The sequence below is a fragment of the Pseudophryne corroboree genome, chromosome 12 (assembly GCF_028390025.1).
Source record: "Pseudophryne corroboree isolate aPseCor3 chromosome 12, aPseCor3.hap2, whole genome shotgun sequence".
Lineage (NCBI taxonomy): Eukaryota > Metazoa > Chordata > Amphibia > Anura > Myobatrachidae > Pseudophryne > Pseudophryne corroboree.
In genome coordinates this window covers 116,809,301-116,831,257 of record NC_086455.1, presented here as the reverse complement: position 1 = coordinate 116,831,257, position 21,957 = coordinate 116,809,301, and the positions used below count along the sequence as shown (strand labels likewise).

Here is a 21,957-nt window from a genome sequence, read left to right as displayed (position 1 = left end):
CGGCTGCGTTTGACGGGGTGGCTGTTGAGACCGCCCTCTTAAGAAGAGAGGGCATTCCAGATTCAGTTATACCAACCATGTTACGAGCTAGGAAGCCAGTTACGGCAGCTCATTATTACAGAATATGGCGTGCCTATATAGGTTGGTGTGAAGCTCGGAAATTTCCGACATCAGCTTTCAAGTTATGCCGCCTCTTGTTGTTTCTACAAACAGGGTTAGATGGAGGACTGCGTTTATCTACACTAAAGGTGCAGGTGTCTGCGTTGTCAATTTACTTTCAAAGACGATTGGCTCTATTGCCGTCTATACGCACTTTTCTCCAAGGTGTCCTCAGAGTACAGCCTCCATTCATTCCACCTACAGCGCCATGGGACTTGAATCTGGTTTTAGAGTTCTTACAGTCTTCATATTTTGAACCCTTACAGCAAGTGGATATAAAGTTTCTCACTTGGAAAACAATTTTTCTTCTAGCCTTAGCTTCGGCAAGGCGCGTTTCGGATTTGGGTGCATTGTCATGCAAGGCACCGTATTTGGTGTTTCATGATGACAGAGCGGAACTTCGTACGAATCCCGCCTTCTTACCAAAGGTAGTGTCATCTTTTCACATCAATCAACCAATAGTAGTTCCTGTGTTGACGGCACATTCTGGAACTCTGGATGTGGTACGCGCATTACGCGTTTATGTATCCCGAACGTCTTCAGTTCGTAAAACGGATACGTTGTTTGTTCTCTATGATGCTGCCAAGATGGGTTGGCCAGCGTCTAAACAAACTTTGTCCAGATGGATAAAACTGACCATACGTCAGGCTTACCTTCATGCTAGGTTACAACCGCCTACGTCAGTAACCGCTCATTCCACACGTTCTGTGGGAACTTCATGGGCAGCTGGTCGTGGGGCTTCTGCGACGCAGCTTTGCCGTGCGGCTACATGGTCTTCAGTGCACACGTTTGTGCGCTTTTACAAGTTTGATACGTTTGCGGCATCAGCATCTAGCTTTGGCCGCCTAGTGTTACAAGTGCCAAACAGCTCTCCCGCCCACGGGGGAAGCTTTGGTACGTCCCAAGAGTACTCCAGTGACCCCTAGTGGATGATAAAGAAAATAGGATTTTGGTACTTACCAGGTAAATCCTTTTCCTTGAATCCATAGGGGACACTGGACGCCCACCCAGAGCAGTTTTACCTAGTTGTGGTTAGTTCTGAGGATCTTATGGTAACACACTTTCACCGACTGGTTCAAATTACAAGTGCTGGTTAGGGTGTCAACTGTTTAGTTGTCAGTAACGTTATGTGTTAACTTCGTTATTGTCAGTTATGTTATATGTAATACTCCATTGTCAACCTCTCTATAGTTCCTGTTCGGTTCAGTAAAAAACACTGAGAGGTACTCGGGGATATGGAGGGGTGGAGTGTTCTAAATTTAAATATTCAGTGCTGTTCCTACGGAAGCCCGTCCATATCCCAAGAGTACTCCAGTGCCCCCTATGGATTCAAGGAAAAGGATTTACCTGGTAAGTACCAAAATCCTATTTTTATCACAATAAAGTCTGATTGTTGCACTGAAATATTATGATTTTATGACTAGGTCACATTGTTTAGCTGGGAGTCCTGGAAGTAAATAATACCATTCTTTAAGCAGATTCTGCATTTAAATTTTTTCTTCAAATATTTTGGAGTGACCCACCGTCATAAAATTGTATTACTGCTTTAGAATGGTTTTTCGTCTACCTTTTTTTAATAACATTAATGTAACTGGATGTTAAGAAGTGTTATTATATTTACCTTGTGCTAATTAGTTTTTTTAGCTACTAATATAAATCCAGAAGAGGTCATCTGTTTCTATGCAGTTTCATCCAACATCCATAAGGTGATACTTGTTTTCATCTTCATGCTCTTTATCTTACTTAGGTCCTGCTATGGGTATCCGCATTCCTCTTCCAACCAAGCCTGAATCTGTCTGTCCTACATCTTCTTCCATTTCATCAACTTCCATTACGTCTGCTCCAGCTGCTTTACCAGTTGTCACAATTTCCAAGACCAGCCCAGTAAAATCTGGTGTTACAATTGTTCCATCAAATCCATTTGTGCTTTCTCAATTTGGTACACTAACAATGAATACCGCTCAATCTGCAGTTAGTGATGTCTCTTTGCCTCCTTCTAAAGTTGTAGCTTACTCTAGTGGTGTAGTTCCAACTAATGTGACACCACTTCAGTCAGGAGGCTTTTCTTTAGTAAAGGTTCCACCATCTGCTGTTCCTAGTGCCAGCCCGCAAATCTCTGCTCCTAAATCCAACATTGTACTAATGATTGATAAACCAGAAGTTGTTAAAGATTCAAATAATGCAGATAAACCGAAGGCTGATTTATTATTAAGCCCTGTAGAATCTGCTTTAAATGAAAAACTGGCTTGGGAAGACAATCTACCTTTTGAAGAACTGCCTCGATCAGAAAGAAAGACTGAAGTGCAAGACCATACTGAAGATTCTGTTAGAGGTGTGCAGCAAGAGGGCATAACTCAATCTAAAGAGAGGATGAGTAGTGGGGAACCCTGTAATGAATGGAGCAGTAACAAACATTCATCAATGAAAGATGATGTAGCAGATAAATTCAAAGCATCAGATGGAGCACTGTTACAAGAATTTAGTAAGAAAAGAGCCCATAGCCCTACAGATAAAGGAACTCAAAGACCAGCTTTTAAAAGCAACCAGAGCCTTGTGAAAGGAGACCAAAGCTCAAGTGAAACTGTATTACCATGTGACCCAAAGCAAGTGGAGTCAGCAGCCTCTTTGTCAGCTGACCAGCAGATACTGAGGGAAACTGGGGATAAATCAACTAAATCATCCCTATTCAAAGAAAACAACGCAAGACATGAGATCGTAGCATATACAGCAAATCAGCAGAAAGTTGAAAACCTTACAGTGGATCTACTTGTCAAAGACTCAACTAATGATGAGAGAGAAATTCCTGACATTGACAAAGACATATCTGAATGTAACTCCAGTAGTGATGATTATGTGAGTATTTATTAAATAACGACCTGTGCATTTTCATTGTATTTTCTCAAACGTCCTAGTGGATGCTGGGGACTCCGTAAGGACCATGGGAATAGACGGGCTCCGCAGGAGACATGGGCACTTTAAGAAAGAATTTAGGTTCTGGTGTGCACTAGCTCCTCCCTCTATGCCCCTCCTCCAGACCTCAGTTTGGTACTGTGCCCAGACGGGTTGGGTGCTTTTCAGTGAGCTCTCCTGAGTTTGCTGAGAGAAAGTATTTTGTTAGGTATTTTATTTTCAGGGAGCTCTGCTGGCAACAGACTCTCTGCATCGTGGGACTGAGGGGAGAGAAGCAGCCCTACTCTCTGAAGCTAGGTCCTGCTTCTTAGGCTACTGGACACCGTTAGCTCCAGAGGGATCGGTACGCAGGGTCTCACCCTCGCCGTCCGGTCCCGGAGCCGCGCCGCCGTCCCCCTCGCAGAGCCGGAAGACAGAAGCCGGGTGAGTATGAGAAGCAAAGAAGACTTCACAGGCGGCAGAAGACTCTGTGTTCTTCACTGAGGTAACTCACAGCACTGCAGCTGTGCGCCATTGCTCCACACACCTACACATACTCTGGTCACTGTAAGGGGGAGGGAGGGGGGGGGGGGGGGGGGGGCGCGGGGCGCGCCCCCTGGGCAGCATTTGGGACTTCTTTTGGCAAAGTTAAGCATATATACAGCTGGGCACTGTATATATGTATGAGCCCCCGCCAAAAAATTGCATATTTAAGCGGGACAGAAGCCCGCCGCCGAGGGGGCGGAGCTTCTTCCTCAGCACTCACCAGCGCCATTTTTTCTCCACAACTCCGCTGAGAGGCTCTCCCCTGCAGATACACGGTAGAAGAGGGTAAAAAGAGAGGGGGGGCACATAATTAGGCGCAAAAAGCAATATAAACAGCAGCTACTGGGTTAACATCAAGTTACTGTGTTATTCCTGGGTTTATAGCGCTGGGGTGTGTGCTGGCATACTCTCTGTCTCTCCAAAGGGCCTTGTGGGGGAACTGTCTTCAGAGAAGGGCATTCCCTGTGTGTTTGGTGTGTCAGTACGCTTGTGTCGACATGTCTGATGAGGAAGGCTATGTGGAAGCAGAGCGGGAGCAAATGAATGTGGTGTCTCCGCGGATGGCGCCGACACCTGATTGGATGGATATGTGGAAGGTTTTAAATGATAATGTTAATTCTTTGCATAAAAAGTTAGAAAAAGATGAAGCCTCGGGACAGTCAGGGTCCCAACCCGTGCCTGATCCTATGTCGCAGAGGCCGTCGGGGTCTCCGAAGCGCCCACTATCCCAAACTGTTGACACAGATACCGACATGGATCCTGACTCCAGTGTCGATTACGATGATGCAAAGTTACAGCCAAAGTTGGCTAAATCCATCAGTTATATGATTATAGCAATTAAGGATGTGTTGCACATCACAGAAGAAACCCCAGTCCCTGACAAGAGGGTGCATATGTATGGGGAAAAGAAGCCGGAGGTAACCTTCCCCCCCCTCACACGAGCTAAATGAGTTATGTGAAAAGGCTTGGGAATCTCCAGATAAAAAACTGCAGATTTCCAAAAGGATTCTTATGGCGTTTCCTTTCCCGCCAATGGACAGGTTACGCTGGGAATCCTCCCCTAGGGTGGACAAAGCTTTAACACGCTTATCCAAGAAGGTAGCCCTGCCGTCACAGGATACGGCTACCCTCAAAGATGCGGCGGATCGCAAACAGGAGGTTACCCTGAAGTCCATTTATACACATTCAGGTACCTTACTGAGGCCGGCAATCGCGTCGGCCTGGGTGTGTAGTGCTGTAGCAGCATGGACGGATACCTTATCTGAGGAAATTGATACCTTAGACAAGGATACCGTATTGTTGACCCTGGGGCATATTAAAGACGCTGTCCTATATATGAGAGATGCTCAGAGACATTAGTCTACTGGGTTCTAGAATAAATGCTATGTCGATTTCTGCCAGAAGGGTCCTGTAGACTCTGCAATGGACAGGTGATGCCGACTCAAAAAGGCATATGGAGGTTTTACCTTACAAGGGTGAGGAGTTGTTTGGGGAGGGTCTTTCGGACCTGGTCTCCACAGCTACAGCTGGAAAGTCAAATTTTTTGCCTTTTATTCCCTCATAACCTAAGAGAGCACCGTATTATCAAATGCAGTCCTTTCGATCACAAAGAAACAAGAAGTCTGAGGTGCGTCCTTTCTTGCCAGAGGCAGGGGCAGAGGTAAGAAGCTGCACAACACAGTTAGTTCCCAGGAACAGAAGTCCTCCCCGGCCTCTAAAAAATCCACCGCATGACGCTGGGGCTCCACAGGCGGAGCTAGGCCCGGTGGGGGCACGTCTTCGAAATTTCAGCCACAAGTGGGTTCACTCCCAGGTGGATCCCTGGGCTATAGATATTGTGTCTCAGGGATACAAGCTGGAATTCGAAGAGATGCCCCCTCAGATACCTCAAATCGGCCTTACCAGCTTCCCCCAACGAGAGGGGAAATAGTGTTAACTGCAATTCACAAATTGTATATTCAACAGGTGGTGGTCAAGGTTCCCCTCCTTCCACAGGGAAGGGGTTATTATTCGACCATGTTTGTAGTCCCGAAACAGGACGGTTCGGTCAGACCCATATTGAATTTAAAATCCCTGAACATATACATGAAAAGGTTCAAGTTCAAGATGGAATCGCTGAGAGCGGTCATCGCAAGCCTGGCAGGGGGGGATTTTATGGTGTCTCTGGACATAAAGGATGCATACCGTCATGTCCCCATTTATCCACCTCATCAGGCGTACCTCAGATTTGTGGTACTGGATTGTCATTACCAATTTCAGACGTTGCCGTTTGGTCTCTCCACGGCACCGAGAATATTTACCAAGGTAATGGCGGAAATGATGGTACTCCTGCGGAAGCAAGGGGTCACCATTATCCCGTACTTGGACGATCTCCTCATAAAAGTGAGATCAAGAGAGCAGTTGCTGAACAGCGTCGCATTTCTCTGGAAGTGTTACGGCAACACGGCTGGATTCTGAATATTCCAAAGTCGCAGTTGGTTCCTACGACTCGTCTGCCTTTCCTGGGCATGATTCTAGACACAGACCAGAAAAGGGTTTATCTCCCGATAGAGAAAGCTCAGGAACTCATGACACTGGTCAGGAACCTATTAAAACCAAAACAGGTGTCAGTACATCACTGCACCCGAGTCCTGGGAAAGATGGTGGCTTCATACGAGGCCATTCCCTTCGGCAGGTTCCATGCGAGGACCTTTCAATGGGATTTACTGGATAAGTGGTCCGGATCACATCTTCAGATGCATCAGTTAATCACCCTATCCCCCAGGGCCAGGGTGTCACTCCTGTGGTGGCTGCAGAGCGCTCACCTTCTCTAGGGCCGTCCTGGTGACCACGGACGCAAGCCTCCGAGGTTGGAGAGCAGTCACACAGGGAAGAAATTTCCAAGGTCTGTGGTCAAGTCAAGAGACTTGCCTTCACATCAACATCCTGGAACTAAGGGCCATGTACAACGCCCTACGTCAAGCGGAGACCCTGATTCGCGACCAACCGGTTCTGATTCAGTCAGACAACATCACCGCAGTGGCTCATGTAAACCGACAAGGCGGCACAAGGAGCAGGGTGGCGATGGCGGAAGCCACCAGAATTCTTTGCTGAGCGGAGAATCGCGTAAGCGCACTGTCAGCAGTGTTCATCCCGGGAGTGGACAACTGGGAAGCGGACTTCCTCAGCAGACACGACCTCCACCCGGGAGAGTGGGGACTTCATCAGGAAGTCTTCGCACAGATTACAAGTCGGTGGGAACTGCCACAGGTGGACATGATGGTATCCTGCCTCAACAAAAAGCTACAGAGGTATTGCGCCAGGTCAAGAGACCCTCAGGCGATAGCTGTGGACGCCCTGGTGACACCGTGGGTGTTCCAGTCGGTCTATGTATTTCCTCCTCTTCCTCTCATACCCAAGGTGCTGAGGATAATAAGAAAAAGAGGAGTGAGAACAATCCTCATTGTTCCAGATTGGCCACGAAGGACTTGGTATCCAGATCTGCAAGAAATGCTCACAGAGGACCCGTAGCCTCTTCCTCTAAGACAGGACTTGTTGCAACAGTGGCCCTGTCTGTTCCAAGACTTACCGCGGCTGCGTTTGACGGCATGGCGGTTGAACACCGTATGCTAGCAGAAAAAGGCATTCCGGAAGAGGTCATTCCTACGCTGATAAAGGCTAGGAAGGACGAGACAGCTCAACATGATCACCGTATATGGCGAAAATATGTTGCTTGGTGTGAGGCCAGGAATGCTCCTACAGAGGATTTCCAGCTGGGCCGTTTCCTTCACTTCCTACAGTCCGGAGTGAATTTGGGCCTAAAATTGGGTTCCATTAAGGTCCAGATTTCGGCCCTATCCATTTTCTTTCAAAAGGAGTTGGCTTCTCTACCTGAAGTTCAGACGTTTGTAAAGGGAGTGCTGCATATTCAGCCTCCTTTTGTGCCTCCAGTGGCACCTTGGGATCTTAACGTGGCGTTAAGTTTCCTGAAATCCCACTGGTTTAAACCACTTAAAATGGTGGAGTTGAAATATCTCACGTGGAAGGTGGTCATGCTATTAGCCTTGGCTTCGGCTAGGCGTGTGTCAGAGTTGGCGGCTTTGTTACATATAAGCCCCTATCTGGTTTTTCATGTGGATAGAGCAGAATTGCGGACCCGTCCACAATTTCTGCCGAAAGTGGTTTCATCTTTTCATATAAACCAACCTATTGTGGTGCCTGTGGCTACTACTGACTTGGAGGATTCCGAGTTGCTTGATGTGGTCAGGGCTTTGAAGGTTTATGTAGCCAGAATGGCTAGGGTCAGGAAAACTGAGTCGTCGTTTATCCTGTATGCATCCAACAAGCTTGGTGCTCCTGCTTCAAAGCAAACTATTGCTCGCTGGATCTGTAACACGATTCAGCAGGCACATTCTGCGGCTGGATTGCCGCTGCCAAAATCAGTTAAGGCCCATTCCACTAGGAAGGTGGGCTCTTCTTGGGCGGCTGCCCGAGGGGTCTCGGCATTACAACTTTGCCGAGCGGCTACTTGGTCAGGTTCAAACACTTTTTTGCAAAGTTCTACAAGTTTGATACCCTGGCTGAGGAGGACCTCTTGTTTGCTCAATCGGGGCTGCAGAGTCATCCGCACTCTCCCGCCCGTTTGGGAGCTTTGGTATAATCCCCATGGTCCTTACGGAGACCCCAGCATCCACTAAAACGTTAGAGAAAATAAGATTTTACTCACCGGTAATTCTATTTCTCGTAGTCCGTAGTGGATGCTGGGCGCCCGTCCAAAGTGCGGACTTTCTGCAATACGTGTATATAGTTATTGCTTAACAAAGGGTTATGTTATGGTTGCATCAGGGTTTGACCTGATGCTCTGTTGTTTGTCATACTGTTAACTGGTTGTTTTCACATGTTATACGGTATGATTGGTGTGGCTGGTATGAATCTTGCCCTGGATTACCAAAATCCTTTCCTTGTACTGTCAGCTCTTCTGGGCACAGTTTCTCTAACTGAGGTCTGGAGGAGGGGCATAGAGGGAGGAGCCAGTGCACACCAGAACCTAAATTCTTTCTTAAAGTGCCCATGTCTCCTGCGGAGCCCGTCTATCCTCATGATCCTTACGGAGTCCCCAGCATCCACTACGGACTACGAGAAATAGATTTACCGGTAAGTAAAATCTTTTTTTTTTTTTTTTTACAATGATAATTTGGAATTAATCTGTTGGTTATAGAATCAAAATATTCCACAGCACTGTATGAAATTAGATCAAATATATTTTGCTAAATGCTAACACAGAAATAGGAATACACAGTAAGTCATCTTGTAAAATGTATTTTTAATATCTAGAGTGAAGATAATTCATCTGTTGATGTTGAAACTGTGGAAGAACTTTCTGAGAAGATTAAAATAGCTCGTCTGAAGGCAACTGCACCTACCGTCACTTCAGATACAGAGAAGTAAGAATTGGTATCTTGCCAACAGCTATAAAGTGCTACTGTACCTCATGACTAAAGTGAAGGGCCTAAGGCCTTTAATGGGATTAGAGACAGCACAAGTCTACATAGTGTATAGGGAGCGGTTTCTTTTTCATCCACTAGGGGTCACTGGAGTACTCTTGGGATATGGACGGTTTCCGTAGGAACAAGGCACTGAATATTAAAATTTAGAACTCTCCTCCCCTCCATATCCCAGAGTACCTCAGTGTTTTTTTCTGTGCTTCTCGTAGCAACAGGGCTTGTGTGGAGCTTAACCACACTACTTTGAATATTTTTCTTTTTTTTTTCCTCTACTTTTACATTTTTGCTCACAGCAAATCCCTTCCCAGTTTCTGTAAAAACGTGGGTCCGGGATAGTGCCGCTGCACGGAGCAGCGCATGGCGTGTCAGTCCTCACAAAGAGCACCCTCACAGCCACACGCAGCTCATTCCCTGACTGCTGCTATAGCTGGACGGAGCTTACAGATAGAAGCCCCGTCACAGCCTTCGCCTCTGGAGTCAGGTATGCTGGGGGTACGGGGCGGTCAGCGCACGATGCCGCCCCGCTGTGTTGGGACACTGTTCTCTGACGCCGTTCTCACAGCGCCCGCACCCGCCTCTCCTGACAGGCCGCCCCGGCAACCGCTCCGAGCAGCGCCGCCTCCACCGCTGAGACCCGCCGGCCGCCGCTGCAGGACAGCGCTGCATTACAGCGCTCTCCGGCTCCCTGCACCCTGATTGCGCTGGGAGTGAGATACCCGCGCCCCGGTAATTCCCGCTCAGACAGCGGTACACGGGCCACGGGGGAGGGAGCAGAAGGGGGGGGGGGAGATGACATTAGCGGAGTGCTGCATAAGGGGGGTGACATTGATGAAATAGGCTGTTAAGCCTATATTACAGGGTTGGCTGCACTTGGTGGCCATTTTAATCTTGCTTCCTGATTTCCAGTTTGTGATTCCAGAACGTTCCTGTACTACATCTCTACTCCACCGGAGGCGCAGGGGTGTTGGTGGGAATTTGGGATCAGTTTCATATAGTACTGGCCACGTGCTCTACACTTTGCCAGATATATGTATATATAGAGACACCTTAGTACTATTTACTGAGTCGTGCGGGTTGTCTGTCCTTTTATGTTGTATTGTCTGTCTGCATAATGAGTAAGGCACCGGCAAAACCAAAAAAGCACTGCCATGTCGGTCAGAGTCTGTTACCGGATGGATCTACCACATGTACCGTATGTTTTGTGGATTCAGCTACGGATACAATCCCTGCTCCGCTGTCTAAGCCGGTTTCATCCCCGGACCCTCCATGGGCTATGCTAGCAGATGTCATGGCTGGTTTGCAATCAGAATTGGCCGCCGCTCGACAGGAGCGGGAAGCAGCAAGATCTGAGTCTAGGATGAGACCGCAAGGACTACCGGAGGGGTCTCAGCCTTGCCAACAGTCTAAGTCCATTTTGGGTAGTAGGGATAAATTTACTTTGTCTTATGATTTACCAGTTTCTGCTATGTTACAGTCTGATGATTCTATGCCAGACCTCACTACGCAAGATGACGGTGAGGAGGGCGAAGTAGACCAGCAGTCCGATAGTTAAGATTTTGACAGCCCAGGCATCGATAATCTCATCAAAGCGGTGCGTCAGTCTCTGAGGTTTACAGAATCTGATGAGCCTCTGACAAATGATGAAGTCGTCTTTGCTGAACGACAGAGGACTCCGGTGTTTTCCGGTTTCGGAATCTCTTAATAAGATGTTACTGGAAACCCGAAAGAATCCGGATAAACGGTTTTCTATACCTCGTAGATTTAAGTCTAGTTACCAGTTTCCGGAGTCTGTGACAGCTACATGGGAGAATCCGCCATTGGTGGATTCGTCTGTGTCTAAACTTACTAAGAAATCAACCATACCAGTACCAACGGCTACTACGCTTAAAGACCCTTCAGACCGTAAAATTGAAGCTATGCTAAAATCCATGTATATAGCAGCAGGAGTGTTGCTTAGACCTGGGTTGGTTGGCATTTGGGTAACTAAGGCGCTCATGGTATGGATAACAGAACTCAAGTCTGCCCTACATGACGATCACCTTATACTTCTCGCTGATCAAATCTGGGAAGCTGCTGATTATCTATGTACAGCTTCTACTGACGTCTGTCAGCTCACTTCTCGCCTTTCATCGTCGCTAGTTGCAGCACGACGAGCACTCTGGCTGCGCTCTTGGCAAGCGAAGGCGGAGGTCAAAAGAGGTATAGAGTCGTTACCTTACGGTGGCGAGAAGTTGTTTGGTCCTGAATTGGACAAATGGATTGCTGAGGCCACGGGTGGCAAGTCTGTTTTCTTACCATTGCCTCCAACGGCGCCTAGGCGGAAATACTCGGGCCCGGCGTTCAAATCCTTTCGGCCTCAGCCCTTTCGAGGCAGTGGTAGGGGACCAGCCACGCCCGGTAGACGAGGTCGAGGGCGTGGTTTCCAACAAACCAACGCCAGTCGCCAAGACGCTAAGGTCACCGACAAGCCAGTGGCATGACGGACTCCCAGCCCATCTTGGATCTCCAGTTGTGGGAGCACGCCTTCAGACGTTCCATTTGGCGTGGTTCCAGACATCCACAGATGGGTGGATCCGCAATTTAGTGCTAAAAGGTTACAAAATGGAGTTAGACTGTCTCCCGCCACTGCGGTTTTTTAAGACAGGACTGCCTGTGTCGGACGACAAACGGGCGGTTCTGCAACTTGCCATTCAGTCTCTGCTGGAGTCAGCAGTTTTGCTTCCGGTCCCTGTACACCAACAGGGGCAGGGTTATTATTCCAGTCTGTTTGTGGTACCAAAGCCGGATGGCTCGGTCAGGCCAATATTGAACTTAAAGGGCCTCAATCAGTACGTCACTTACTACAGATTCAAGATGGAATCTCTGAGGTCTGTAATTGCAGGTTTAGAGCCACAGGAATTCATGATTGCGCTGGATCTCAAAGATGCGTATTTACACATTCCGATTTGGCCACCTCATCAGAGGTTCTTGCTGTTTGCAATCCGGCAGAACCATTACCAGTTTCAGGCTCTACCGTTTGGCCTCTCGTCAGCGCCTCGGGTATTCACCAAAGTGATGTCTGTGATGATAGTTCATCTCAGATCCCGGGGAGTGATAATAGTTCCGTACTTGGACGATCTGCTCATCAAAGCTCCGTCTCAACAGCTGCTCCTCCAACATGCGTTGCTAACGTACGATGTCCTGGTTCAGCACGGTTGGATTGTCAACTTCAAGAAATCACATCTGATTCCGTCTCAACGACTGCAATTCCTAGGTATGATTCTCGATACGGTAAATCAAAGAATTTACCTACCAGAACAGAAAGTACAGATCATTCGTCATCTGGTTCGATTGGTGCTCAAGCCACGCACAGTCTCTGTACATTTGTGCATTCGCCTCTTAGGCACAATGGTGGCGGCTTTCGAAGCGCTTCAGTTCGGGAGACTTCACTTACGTCCTTTTTCAACTGGATGTGCTCGCACAGTGGTCGGGCTCGCATCTGCAGATTCACCACAGAGTGAGGTGATCGCCACGGGCCAGGGTATCTCTACTCTGGTGGCTCAATGTACACAATCTGACCGCAGGAAAACGGTTCGGCGCCTGGAATTGGATAATTCTAACGACGGACGCGAGTCTCAGAGGTTGGGGAGCTGTAGTTCAAAATTGTCAGCTCCAGGGTCTCTGGGCGGCTCACGAAAGATTGCTGTCTATAAATGTCCTGGAACTCCGGGCAATTTACAATGCGCTACGACAAGCAGTGCACATTCTTCGGTCTCAGCCTGTCCAGGTGCAGTCGGACAATGCGACGGCGGTCGCATACATCAACAAAGAAGGAGGAACGAGAAGCCGCATGGCAATGCGAGAAGTAGCTCGAATCCTCAATTGGGCCGAGCGTCACCAAGTGATATTGTCGGCAGTGTTCATTCCGGGAGTGGACAACTGGGAGGCGGATTATCTCAGCCGTCGGGATTTTCATCCAGGAGTATGGGCATTACATCCAGAAGTGTTTAACATGTTGGCCCAGAGGTGGGTGTACTCTCAAGTGGACCTGATGGCATCTCGCCACAATCACCAAACGCCCCAGTATGTGTCCAGAACGCGAGATCCAAAGGCAGTGGCGGTGGATGCTCTCACCGTCGCGTGGCCGTACAGCCTCGTGTACCTGTTTCCGCTGCTCCCTCTGTTGCTGAAACGGATCAAAAGAGAGGCCGTCACAGTCATACTAGTGGCGCCTCATTGGCCTCGGAGAGCTTGGTTCTCGGATCTCCGAGGACTACTCGCAGACGAGCCTTGGCCGCTCCCACTTCGTCCGGACCTGTTACAACAGGGTCTGTTCCTTTACCCCGATTTAGCGCGGCTGCGTTTGACGGGGGTGGCTGTTGAGACCGCTCTCTTAAGGAGAGAGGGCATTCCAGAATCAGTTATACCAACCATGTTACGTGCTAGGAAGCCAGTGACGGCAGCTCATTATTACAGAATTTGGCGTGCCTATATGGGTTGGTGTGAGGATCGGAAGTTTCCGACATCATCTTTCAAGTTATCCCGTCTTTTGTTATTTCTACAGACGGGGTTAGATGGAGGACTGCGTTTATCTACACTAAAGGTGCAGGTATCTGCTTTGTCAATTTACTTTCAAAGACGATTGGCTCTATTGCCGTCTGTACACACTTTTCTGCAAGGTGTCCTCAGAGTACAGCCTCCATTCATTCCACCTACAGCGCCATGGGACTTGAATCTGGTTTTAGATTTCTTACAGTCTTCATATTTTGAATCCTTACACCAAGTGGATATTAAGTTTCTCACTTGGAAAACAATTTTCCTACTAGCCTTGGCTTCGGCAAGGCGTGTTTCCGATTTGGGTGCCTTGTCATGCAAGCCACCGTATTTGGTGTTTCATGATGACAGAGCGGAACTTCAGACGAATCCCGCTTTCCTACCAAAGGTAGTGTCATCCTTTCACATCAATCAACCAATAGTAGTTCCTGTGTTGACAGGAAATTCTGGAACCTTGGATGTGGTACGCGCATTACGCGTTTGTGTCCCGAACGTCTACAGTTCGTAAAACGGATACGTTGTTTGTTCTGTATGATGCTGCCAAGATGGGTTGGCCAGCTTCAAAGCAGACCTTATCCAGATGGATTAAGCTGACCATACGTCAGGCTTACCTTCATGCTAGGTTACAGCCGCCTGCATCAGTAATAGCTCATTCCACACGTTTTGTGGGAACTTCATGGGCAGCTGGTCGTGGGGCTTCAACGACGCAGCTTTGCCGTGCGGCTACCTGGTCATCAGTGCACACGTTTGTGCGCTTTTACAAGTTTGATACGTTTGCGGCATCAGCATCTAGCTTTGGCCGCCTAGTGTTACAGGTGCCAAACTGCTCTCCCGCCCACGGGGGAAGCTTTGGTACGTCCCAAGAGTACTCCAGTGACCCCTAGTGGATGAAAAAGAAAATAGGATTTTGGTACTTACCAGGTAAATCCTTTTCTTTGAATCCATAGGGGGCACTGGACGCCCACCCAGAGCAGTTTTACCTAGTTTGCGGTAAGTTCAGGGAATCGTATGGTAACACATTCTCACCGACTGGTTCAAGTTTCAAGTTCTATCGGTTATTGTGCCAACTGTTTCGTTGTCAGTCACGTTATGTGTCAACTTTATTGTTGTCTGTTCTGTTATATGTAATTCTCCATTGTCAACCTCTCTATCGCTCCTGTTCGGCTCAGTAAAAAAACACTGAGGTACTCTGGGATGTGGAGGGGAGGAGAGTTCTAAATTTTAATATTCAGTGCCTTGTTCCTACGGAAACCGTCCATATCCCAAGAGTACTCCAGTACCCCCTATGGATTCAAAGAAAAGGATTTACCTGGTAAGTACCAAAATCCTATTATTTGTGTGGACTACAAAAAGTAACTGATTAATATAAAGCTATGGATGAAATGCTGAAGACTCTATGGGAGGTATTTGTCAAAGCAGAGATATCAAAGTCTAACTAGTTTCTGACTATGTAACGCTATATAAATGTCCCAGTGCAAAAGATCCCCCACCCTCTATTTGTAATGAAACTGCAAAAAGGAAGCCAGGAAAATGAAACTTGAGTGTAGTTACATTTGGTATCTTCAAATAAGGGGTTAGCCTTTCTTCAGGCTGTATTAATGTTTGGTGTAGTACAGGGCGTTAGCTATTTCTACTTCTATTTTTTTAGTAATTAATTTAAAAGCTGCAGAATGTTTTATTGGGGTTGTTTGTATCCTTCAATTGGGCTTGAGGAAAAATGTGTTCTACCAGTATGTGGAGAAAAAGTTGAAGTTTGGATTTACTTGAAAACCCTTCATTTTGGTCTTATAATGTCCATTTCTTCTTACTTTTGTAGATATGGGACTCAGTCTAAGTTTTCAATAGGACGCAAGAAAGGTTTCAAGGTACATTTAAAAAATAATACAATAAAACAATGTGTACCTCGTTTCTGATGAAATGTTGGAAGAAATACCACAATCTTTTTGAATGTTGTGGACTATAGTAATCTGCATATTTACAATACAATATAAATGTGTACTCTTACCTTGAACAATTTATCACTGTTCACAGTAATATGCTATATGGTCTTCCAGTTTATGTATATCTATATATTCTTTTATGGCACCTGGGAACCTCACCTTATTTTCACCTGGGTACCTTCTGGTAGGCCACATGCATTATTTATACCATTAACATTTTCAAGGCAGTACATTTGCAATGACTACTATAACTACTAGATATATTGTTTCTCTTACGTCCAAGAGGATGCTGGGGTACACATTAGTACCATGGGGTATAGACGAGTCCACTAGGAGCCAATGGCACTTTAAGAGTTTAATAGTGTGGGCTGGCTCCTCCCTCTATGCCCCCCCTACCAGACTCAGTTTAGAAAATGTGCCCGGAGGAGCCGGTCACAGCTAGGGGAGCTCCATAGGAGTTCTTTTAGTTTTCTTATTTTTAATAGAGTTTAGGCACAGGGAGGCTGCTGGCAACAGCCTCCCTGCTTTGAGGGACTAAGGTAGGGGGCGCGGCGGCAGTGTCCGCCCTGCGGGGTCTGAGCCACTATCTCCGCTGACAGGACACTGAGCTCCTGAGGGGATCGAACGTTCCCCGCCACAGGGGATCGCTCACCCCAGCAGCATGCCGCCACCCCCTTACAGAACCAGAAGATCGGTGGCGAGTTAGTCACTGGCCCCACTAGCAAGCGGGGAGCCGGTTTGAAGATGGCGGCAACAGGGTATGGAGCGCAGTACTAACTGCGCTCTGAGCCGGCGCTGAGAGGAGCACCCTGAGCCAGCGCCTACACCCTAAACTGACCACCAAGCCTGTCAGGGTCCCAGGATCGCTGCCAGCACTTTTCCTCAGGCCATTATAATCTTCAGAAGAGCGGGAAGCAGCGCCATGAAAGGGAGCGAAGCTTCTCAGAGCAGACCCAGCAGCGTTCAGCGCCATTTTCCTGCCTGCAGAAACGCTGTCAGTGAGTGCTGTCCCTCCAAATCAACTCCAGCTATCTTATATGGTACCAGGGAGTTGTAGAAAGGAAAGGGGGAGGCAGATATAGGGGGGGGGGGGGGGCAGATATATCTGTACTGTGCAACCTATTAAGGTACACAGTAAGCGCTGGTTAGGGGTCTCCATATCTTGTAGCGCTGTGTGTGGGTTGGCTCCAATTTCTGTGTCTCTCTCGCAATTCTTAGGGGGGAAACTCTGTCTGCCCTTCCCTTTGTGTGTGTGTGTGTGTGTGTGTGTGTGTGTGTGTGTAATGTTTGTGGTCTCCATTAAGCTATGTCCAGGGACTCGGTCTCATATGCTGCAGAGGATATGTCCTCTCAGGAAGATCACATTCCATGTAATCAGGATTGCACTGTGTTAGCACAGGTCCCAGCAAGGGAGCCTGAGTGGTTAGCCTCTATTAAAAGTATGATTTCTCAGATTTCTACTAGAGTTGCACAAAACGAGTCTGCAACTCAGGTTTTACAGAACTCTATGGCAGTTCGGTCCGGTTCTGTTACCTCAGTGCCCCCTACTGTATGCTCCCAAAAACGTGCTCTTGCCCAGGTTATGCAAGATGACACGGATACCGATTCTGATGCGGCAGATGGTGATGGGGATGTGCTGCGGGGGGCGGCATCTCTTGCAAAAGGGGTGCAGTTGATGATAGAGGCCATTAGAGATGTGTTTAATATTGCTGATACAACACCTGAGCAGGTTGAGGAGGCTTACCTCACTGACAATAAGAAAGCCTTGCTAACCTTCCCTGTGTCTAAGGAATTAAATGCTATATTTGAGAGAGCCTGGGAAAACCCAGAGAAAAAATTTCAGATCCCTAGAAAGGTTCTGGTTGCTTTCCCTTTTACCTGAGGAGGATAGGAAAAAATGGGAAAACCCACCCATAGTTGACGCGTCTGTATCCAGACTCTCAAAAAAGGTGGTTTTACCTGTCCCAGGATCCACCGCGTTTAAAGAACTGGCTGATCGCAAAAAGGCTGGAGTTTCAAAATCTCCCTCCTCACCGATTCTTCAAATCAGGCTTGCCAGCTTTGCTGGCAGACAGGGCTATCCTACAGGAAGCCATCCAGAAGTTGGTGGAGTCACAGGTCATTGTACCAGTTCCCTCCCATTTGCAAAACAAAGGTTACTATTTGAACCTTTTCGTGGCACCGAAATCGGATGGTTAGTTCAGGCCCATTTTAAACTTAAAATCGCTAAACCCCTTTCTGAGGGAGTTCAAGTTCAAAATGGAGTCTGAGGGCGGTGATATCAGGTCTGGAGGAGGGGGAATTCCTGGTATCCCTGGATATCAAGGATGCGTACCTCCACATTCAGATTTGGCCGCCGCATCAAGCCTTTCTCCGATTTGCACTGTTAGACAGTTATTTTCAGTTCCAGGCCCTGCCATTCGGCCTGTCCACAGCACCGAGGGTGTTCCCCAAGGTGATGGCAGAGATTATGGTTCTCCTCTGCAGACGGGGTGAACATAATTCCGTATCTGGATGATGATAAAGGCATCGTCCAGGGAGAAACTTTTACGGTCCATTGTTCACACGACGTATCTGCTCAGGGACCACGGTTGGATCCTGAATCTTCCAAAATCACATTTGGAGCCGACCAGGAGGTTGTCCTTTCTGGGAATGATCCTCGACACAGAGGTGCAGAGGGTGTTTCTACCAGTGGAAAAAGCGTTGGTGATGCAAACAATGGTCCGGGATGTCATGAAGCCAACCCGGTGTCGGTTTATCAGTGCATTCGCCTTCTGGGGAAGATGGTGGCCTCTTACAAGGCTCTGCAGTACGGGAGGTTTCATGCTCTGTCTTTCCAATTGGATCTCCTGGACAAGTGGTCGGGATCTCACCTACACATGCACCAGCAGATACGTCTGTCGCCAAAAGCAAGGATTTCACTCCTCTGGTGGCTGCACATGCCTCACTTCTGGAGGGCCGCAGGTTCGGAATTCAGGACTGGATCCTTCTAACCACAGATGCAAATCTCAGGGATTGGGGTGCAGTCACTGAAGGGGAAACCTTCCAGGGAAGCTGGTCAAGTCTGGAATCCATTCTTCCAATAAACATTCTGGAACTGAGAGCTGTATACAACAGTCTTCTCTAAGCGGCACATCTTCTGCAAAATCAGGCCATTCAAGTAGAGTCGGACAATGTGATGACGGTGGCCTACATAAACTGACAGGGAGGAACAAAGAGCAGAGCTTCTATGTCAGAAGTAACAAGAATCCTCCTCGGGTCAGAAAAGCACGCAGTGGCGCTGTCAGCAATCTTCCTTCCAGGAGTGTACAACTGGGAAGCAGACTTCCTCAGCAGGCACAATCTCCATCCAGGAGAATGGGGCCTCCATCCGAAGGTGTTTACAGAGGTGACCAGTCTTTGGGGCGTGCCTCAAATAGACATGATGGCCTCGCATCTCAACAAGAAACTTCGGAGGTACTGTTCCAGGTCGAGAGACCCACACGCAGTGGCGGTGGATGCCCTGGTAACACCGTGGGTGTTCAAGTCAGTGTATGTGTTCCCTCCACTTCCCCTCATTCCAAGAGTTCTAAAACTCATAAAGAGAAAAAGGGTTCAGGCAATTCTCATTGCTCCGGACTGGCCAAGGAGAGCTTGGTACGCGGATCTTCTGGACATACTGCTGGAAGATCCGAGGCCTATTCCTCTTCACGAGGATCTTCTGCAACAGGGGCCATTCACTTATAAAGACTTAGAGCGGCTACGTTTGACGGCATGGAGGTTGAACGCCAGATCTTAGCCCGGAAGGGTATTCCGAGCAAGGTTATTCCTACCCTGATACAGGCTAGGAAAGGAGTAACGTCTAAACATTACCATCGCATTTGGAAAAAATATGCATCTTTGTGTGAATCCAAGAGGTTTCCTACGGTGGAGTTTCAACTTGGACGGTTTCTCCTCTTCCTGCAAGCAGGTGTGGATATGGGCCTGCGTTTGGGATCCATAAAGGTCCAGATTTCGGCTTTATCCATTTTCTTCCAGAAACAATTGACTGCACTTCCTGAGGTTCAGACTTTCTAGAAAGGGGTTCTGCACATCCAGCCTCCCTTTGTGGAGCCGACAGCACCCTGGGATCTTAACGTGGTGTTGCATTTCCTGCAATCGGATTGGTTTGAGCCTTTACAGGAGGCTGAGGTCAAGTTTCTCACGTGGAAGGCTGTCACTTTGTTGGCCTTAGCTTCTACTCGACGTGTCGGAATTGAGGGCTTTGTACTGTAAAAGCCCCTAGTTAATCTTCCATGAAGATAGAGCTGAGCTCAGGACACGTCCGCAGTTCCTTCCAAAGCTTGTGTCGGCTTTTCATATCAACCAATCTATTGTGGTGCCAGTGGTTACTGACTCCTCAATTACATCAAAGTCCTTGGATGTTATGAGGGCTTTGAAGATCTATGTGAAGAGGACTGCTCGTCACAGAAAATCGTACTCTGTCATGTATGATCCCAAGAAACTAGGGTGTCCTGCTTCTAAGCAGTCGATTTCTCGCTGGACCAGGTTCACTATTCAGCATTCGTATTCTACGGCAGGATTGTCGTGCCCAAAATCTGTTAAGGCCCGCTCTACTCGTAGGGTGGGTTTTTCCTAGGCGGCGGCCCAGGGGGTCACGGCTTTACAACTTTGCCGAGCGGCTACTTGGTCTGGGTCGAACACGTTTGCTAAGTTCTACAAGTTCGATACTTTGGCCTCTTGAGGACCTGAAGTTTGGTCAATCAGTTCTGCAGGATCCTCCGCACTCTCCCTCCCGTTCTGGGAGCTTTGGTACATCTCCATAGTACTAATGTGGGCCCCAGCATCCTCTAGGACGTAAGAGAAAATAGGACTTTCTCGTAGTCCGTAGAGGATGCTGTGCACCCGCCCAGCGCTTCGTGATCCTGCAGTGGCTACTTAGTTCAGTACTGCTTTGTTCTTGGTTAAGTACTGTTTTTCTTACTTGGTTAAGTAATATTGTTTTGCTGTTGCTGAGTTTTCAAGCTGGTTAGCTTGGTTTGCCTTGTTTGTGTGAGCTGGTGTGAATCTCGCCACCATCTATGTAAAATCCTTCTCTCAAAGTTGTCCGTCTCCTCGGGCACAGTTTCTAGACTGAGTCTGGTAGGAGGGGCATAGAGGGAGGAGCCAGCCCACACTATTAAACTCTTAAAGTGCCAGTGGCTCATAGTGGACCCGTCTATATCCCCATGGTACTAATGTGGACCCCAGCATCGTCTATGAACTACGAGAAAGGGATTTACCAGTAGGTAATTTAAAATCCTATTTATATATGCATGCAGAAGTAATAAATGTGCTCTGTCCGGAGTCTGGATGCAGAAGCCCTACTTGACATCGTGGGGTATATTCCTAATGTGCCGATTTTGGTTTTTTTTTTCTAAGTGTGAAGACGGGAATTTACTAAGCACAAATCTCGGCAGTGTTGGGGCTATTTGTAATGGTTTTCATGGCAGAGGGCAGAAATACGAATGAATACTCCAGTCAAACGCGGCTGTTTGTTCATACAACACGGGAATTTACTATTCATTCGTATTTTGGTGTTTGTCAGTGAGTGGTCAATTGCGGTCGTTATTTTTTACAAATCGTTAAAAAAAGCAGGAAAATAATAGACCTGCTTTTTCAAGCAGTATTTTTATAGTCATGCACGGATCACTGAGATCCGTGCAGGCTTATCTGTGGGAAAGGTTATTTTTTCCGTAAAAATGTTAAAAAAAAAAAAACTAGTTTGGGGACTCTTTGAGCCGTTCCTGGTTGTAAAAATACAGGGGGAAAATTGCATAGGGTCCCCCCATATTTAAACAACCAGCATCGCCTCTGCGTCCGGTCCTGGTTCAAAAAATACAGGGGACAAAAGATGTAGGGGTCCCCCGTATTTTTCAAACCAGCATCGGGCTCCACTAGTCAGAGAGAATGCCAGTCGGGGGACACTCTTATATAGGTCCCTGCGGCCGTGACATTACCCCCCCAACAAAGTCACCCCTGGCCGGGGTACCCAGGAGGAGTGGGGACCCCTTAAATCTTTGGGGTCACTCTTGGGGGTGACCCCAATTAACTTCGTGGTTAACCGCAGACCACAAAGTTCCCATCATTGGCTATAATGGAGGACCGCAATCCTCCATTCTAGCCGATGCGCTGAGCTTTATTGGCTGTGTGCTCCTTGCCTGTCAATCAGGAGAGCGCCATGACGTGGCGCTCCCTGATTGGCTGGCAGGACCTTCAGTGACAGTAGTCACGGGGGGCCCCGGCAATCGGGAAAAGGGGTTTCATGTGTAAACATGGAACCCCTTTAGTGCGTGGGTTCGGGTTTTGTCTTTTTTTTTTTTTTTTTACCCCCTGGATGCTACATGGACTGAAGAGGACCGAACTTCACCGGATAATAGGTGAGTATT

General features: G+C 47.8%; 1 protein-coding gene across 12 annotated transcripts in view; it reads left to right on the top strand.

Annotated features, from left to right (window-relative positions):
• Nucleotides 1-21,957, top strand: part of MGA (MAX dimerization protein MGA) — a 428,176-nt gene that overhangs the window by 313,634 nt on the left and 92,585 nt on the right. For all 12 annotated transcript variants that reach the window (XM_063947913.1, XM_063947912.1, XM_063947915.1 and 9 more), the window contains 3 exons: nt 1,907-3,012; nt 8,908-9,017; nt 15,427-15,475. In XM_063947913.1, coding sequence (XP_063803983.1) covers nt 1,907-3,012; nt 8,908-9,017; nt 15,427-15,475 — 1,265 coding nt within the window. The remainder of the gene's footprint in view (nt 1-1,906; nt 3,013-8,907; nt 9,018-15,426; nt 15,476-21,957) is intronic.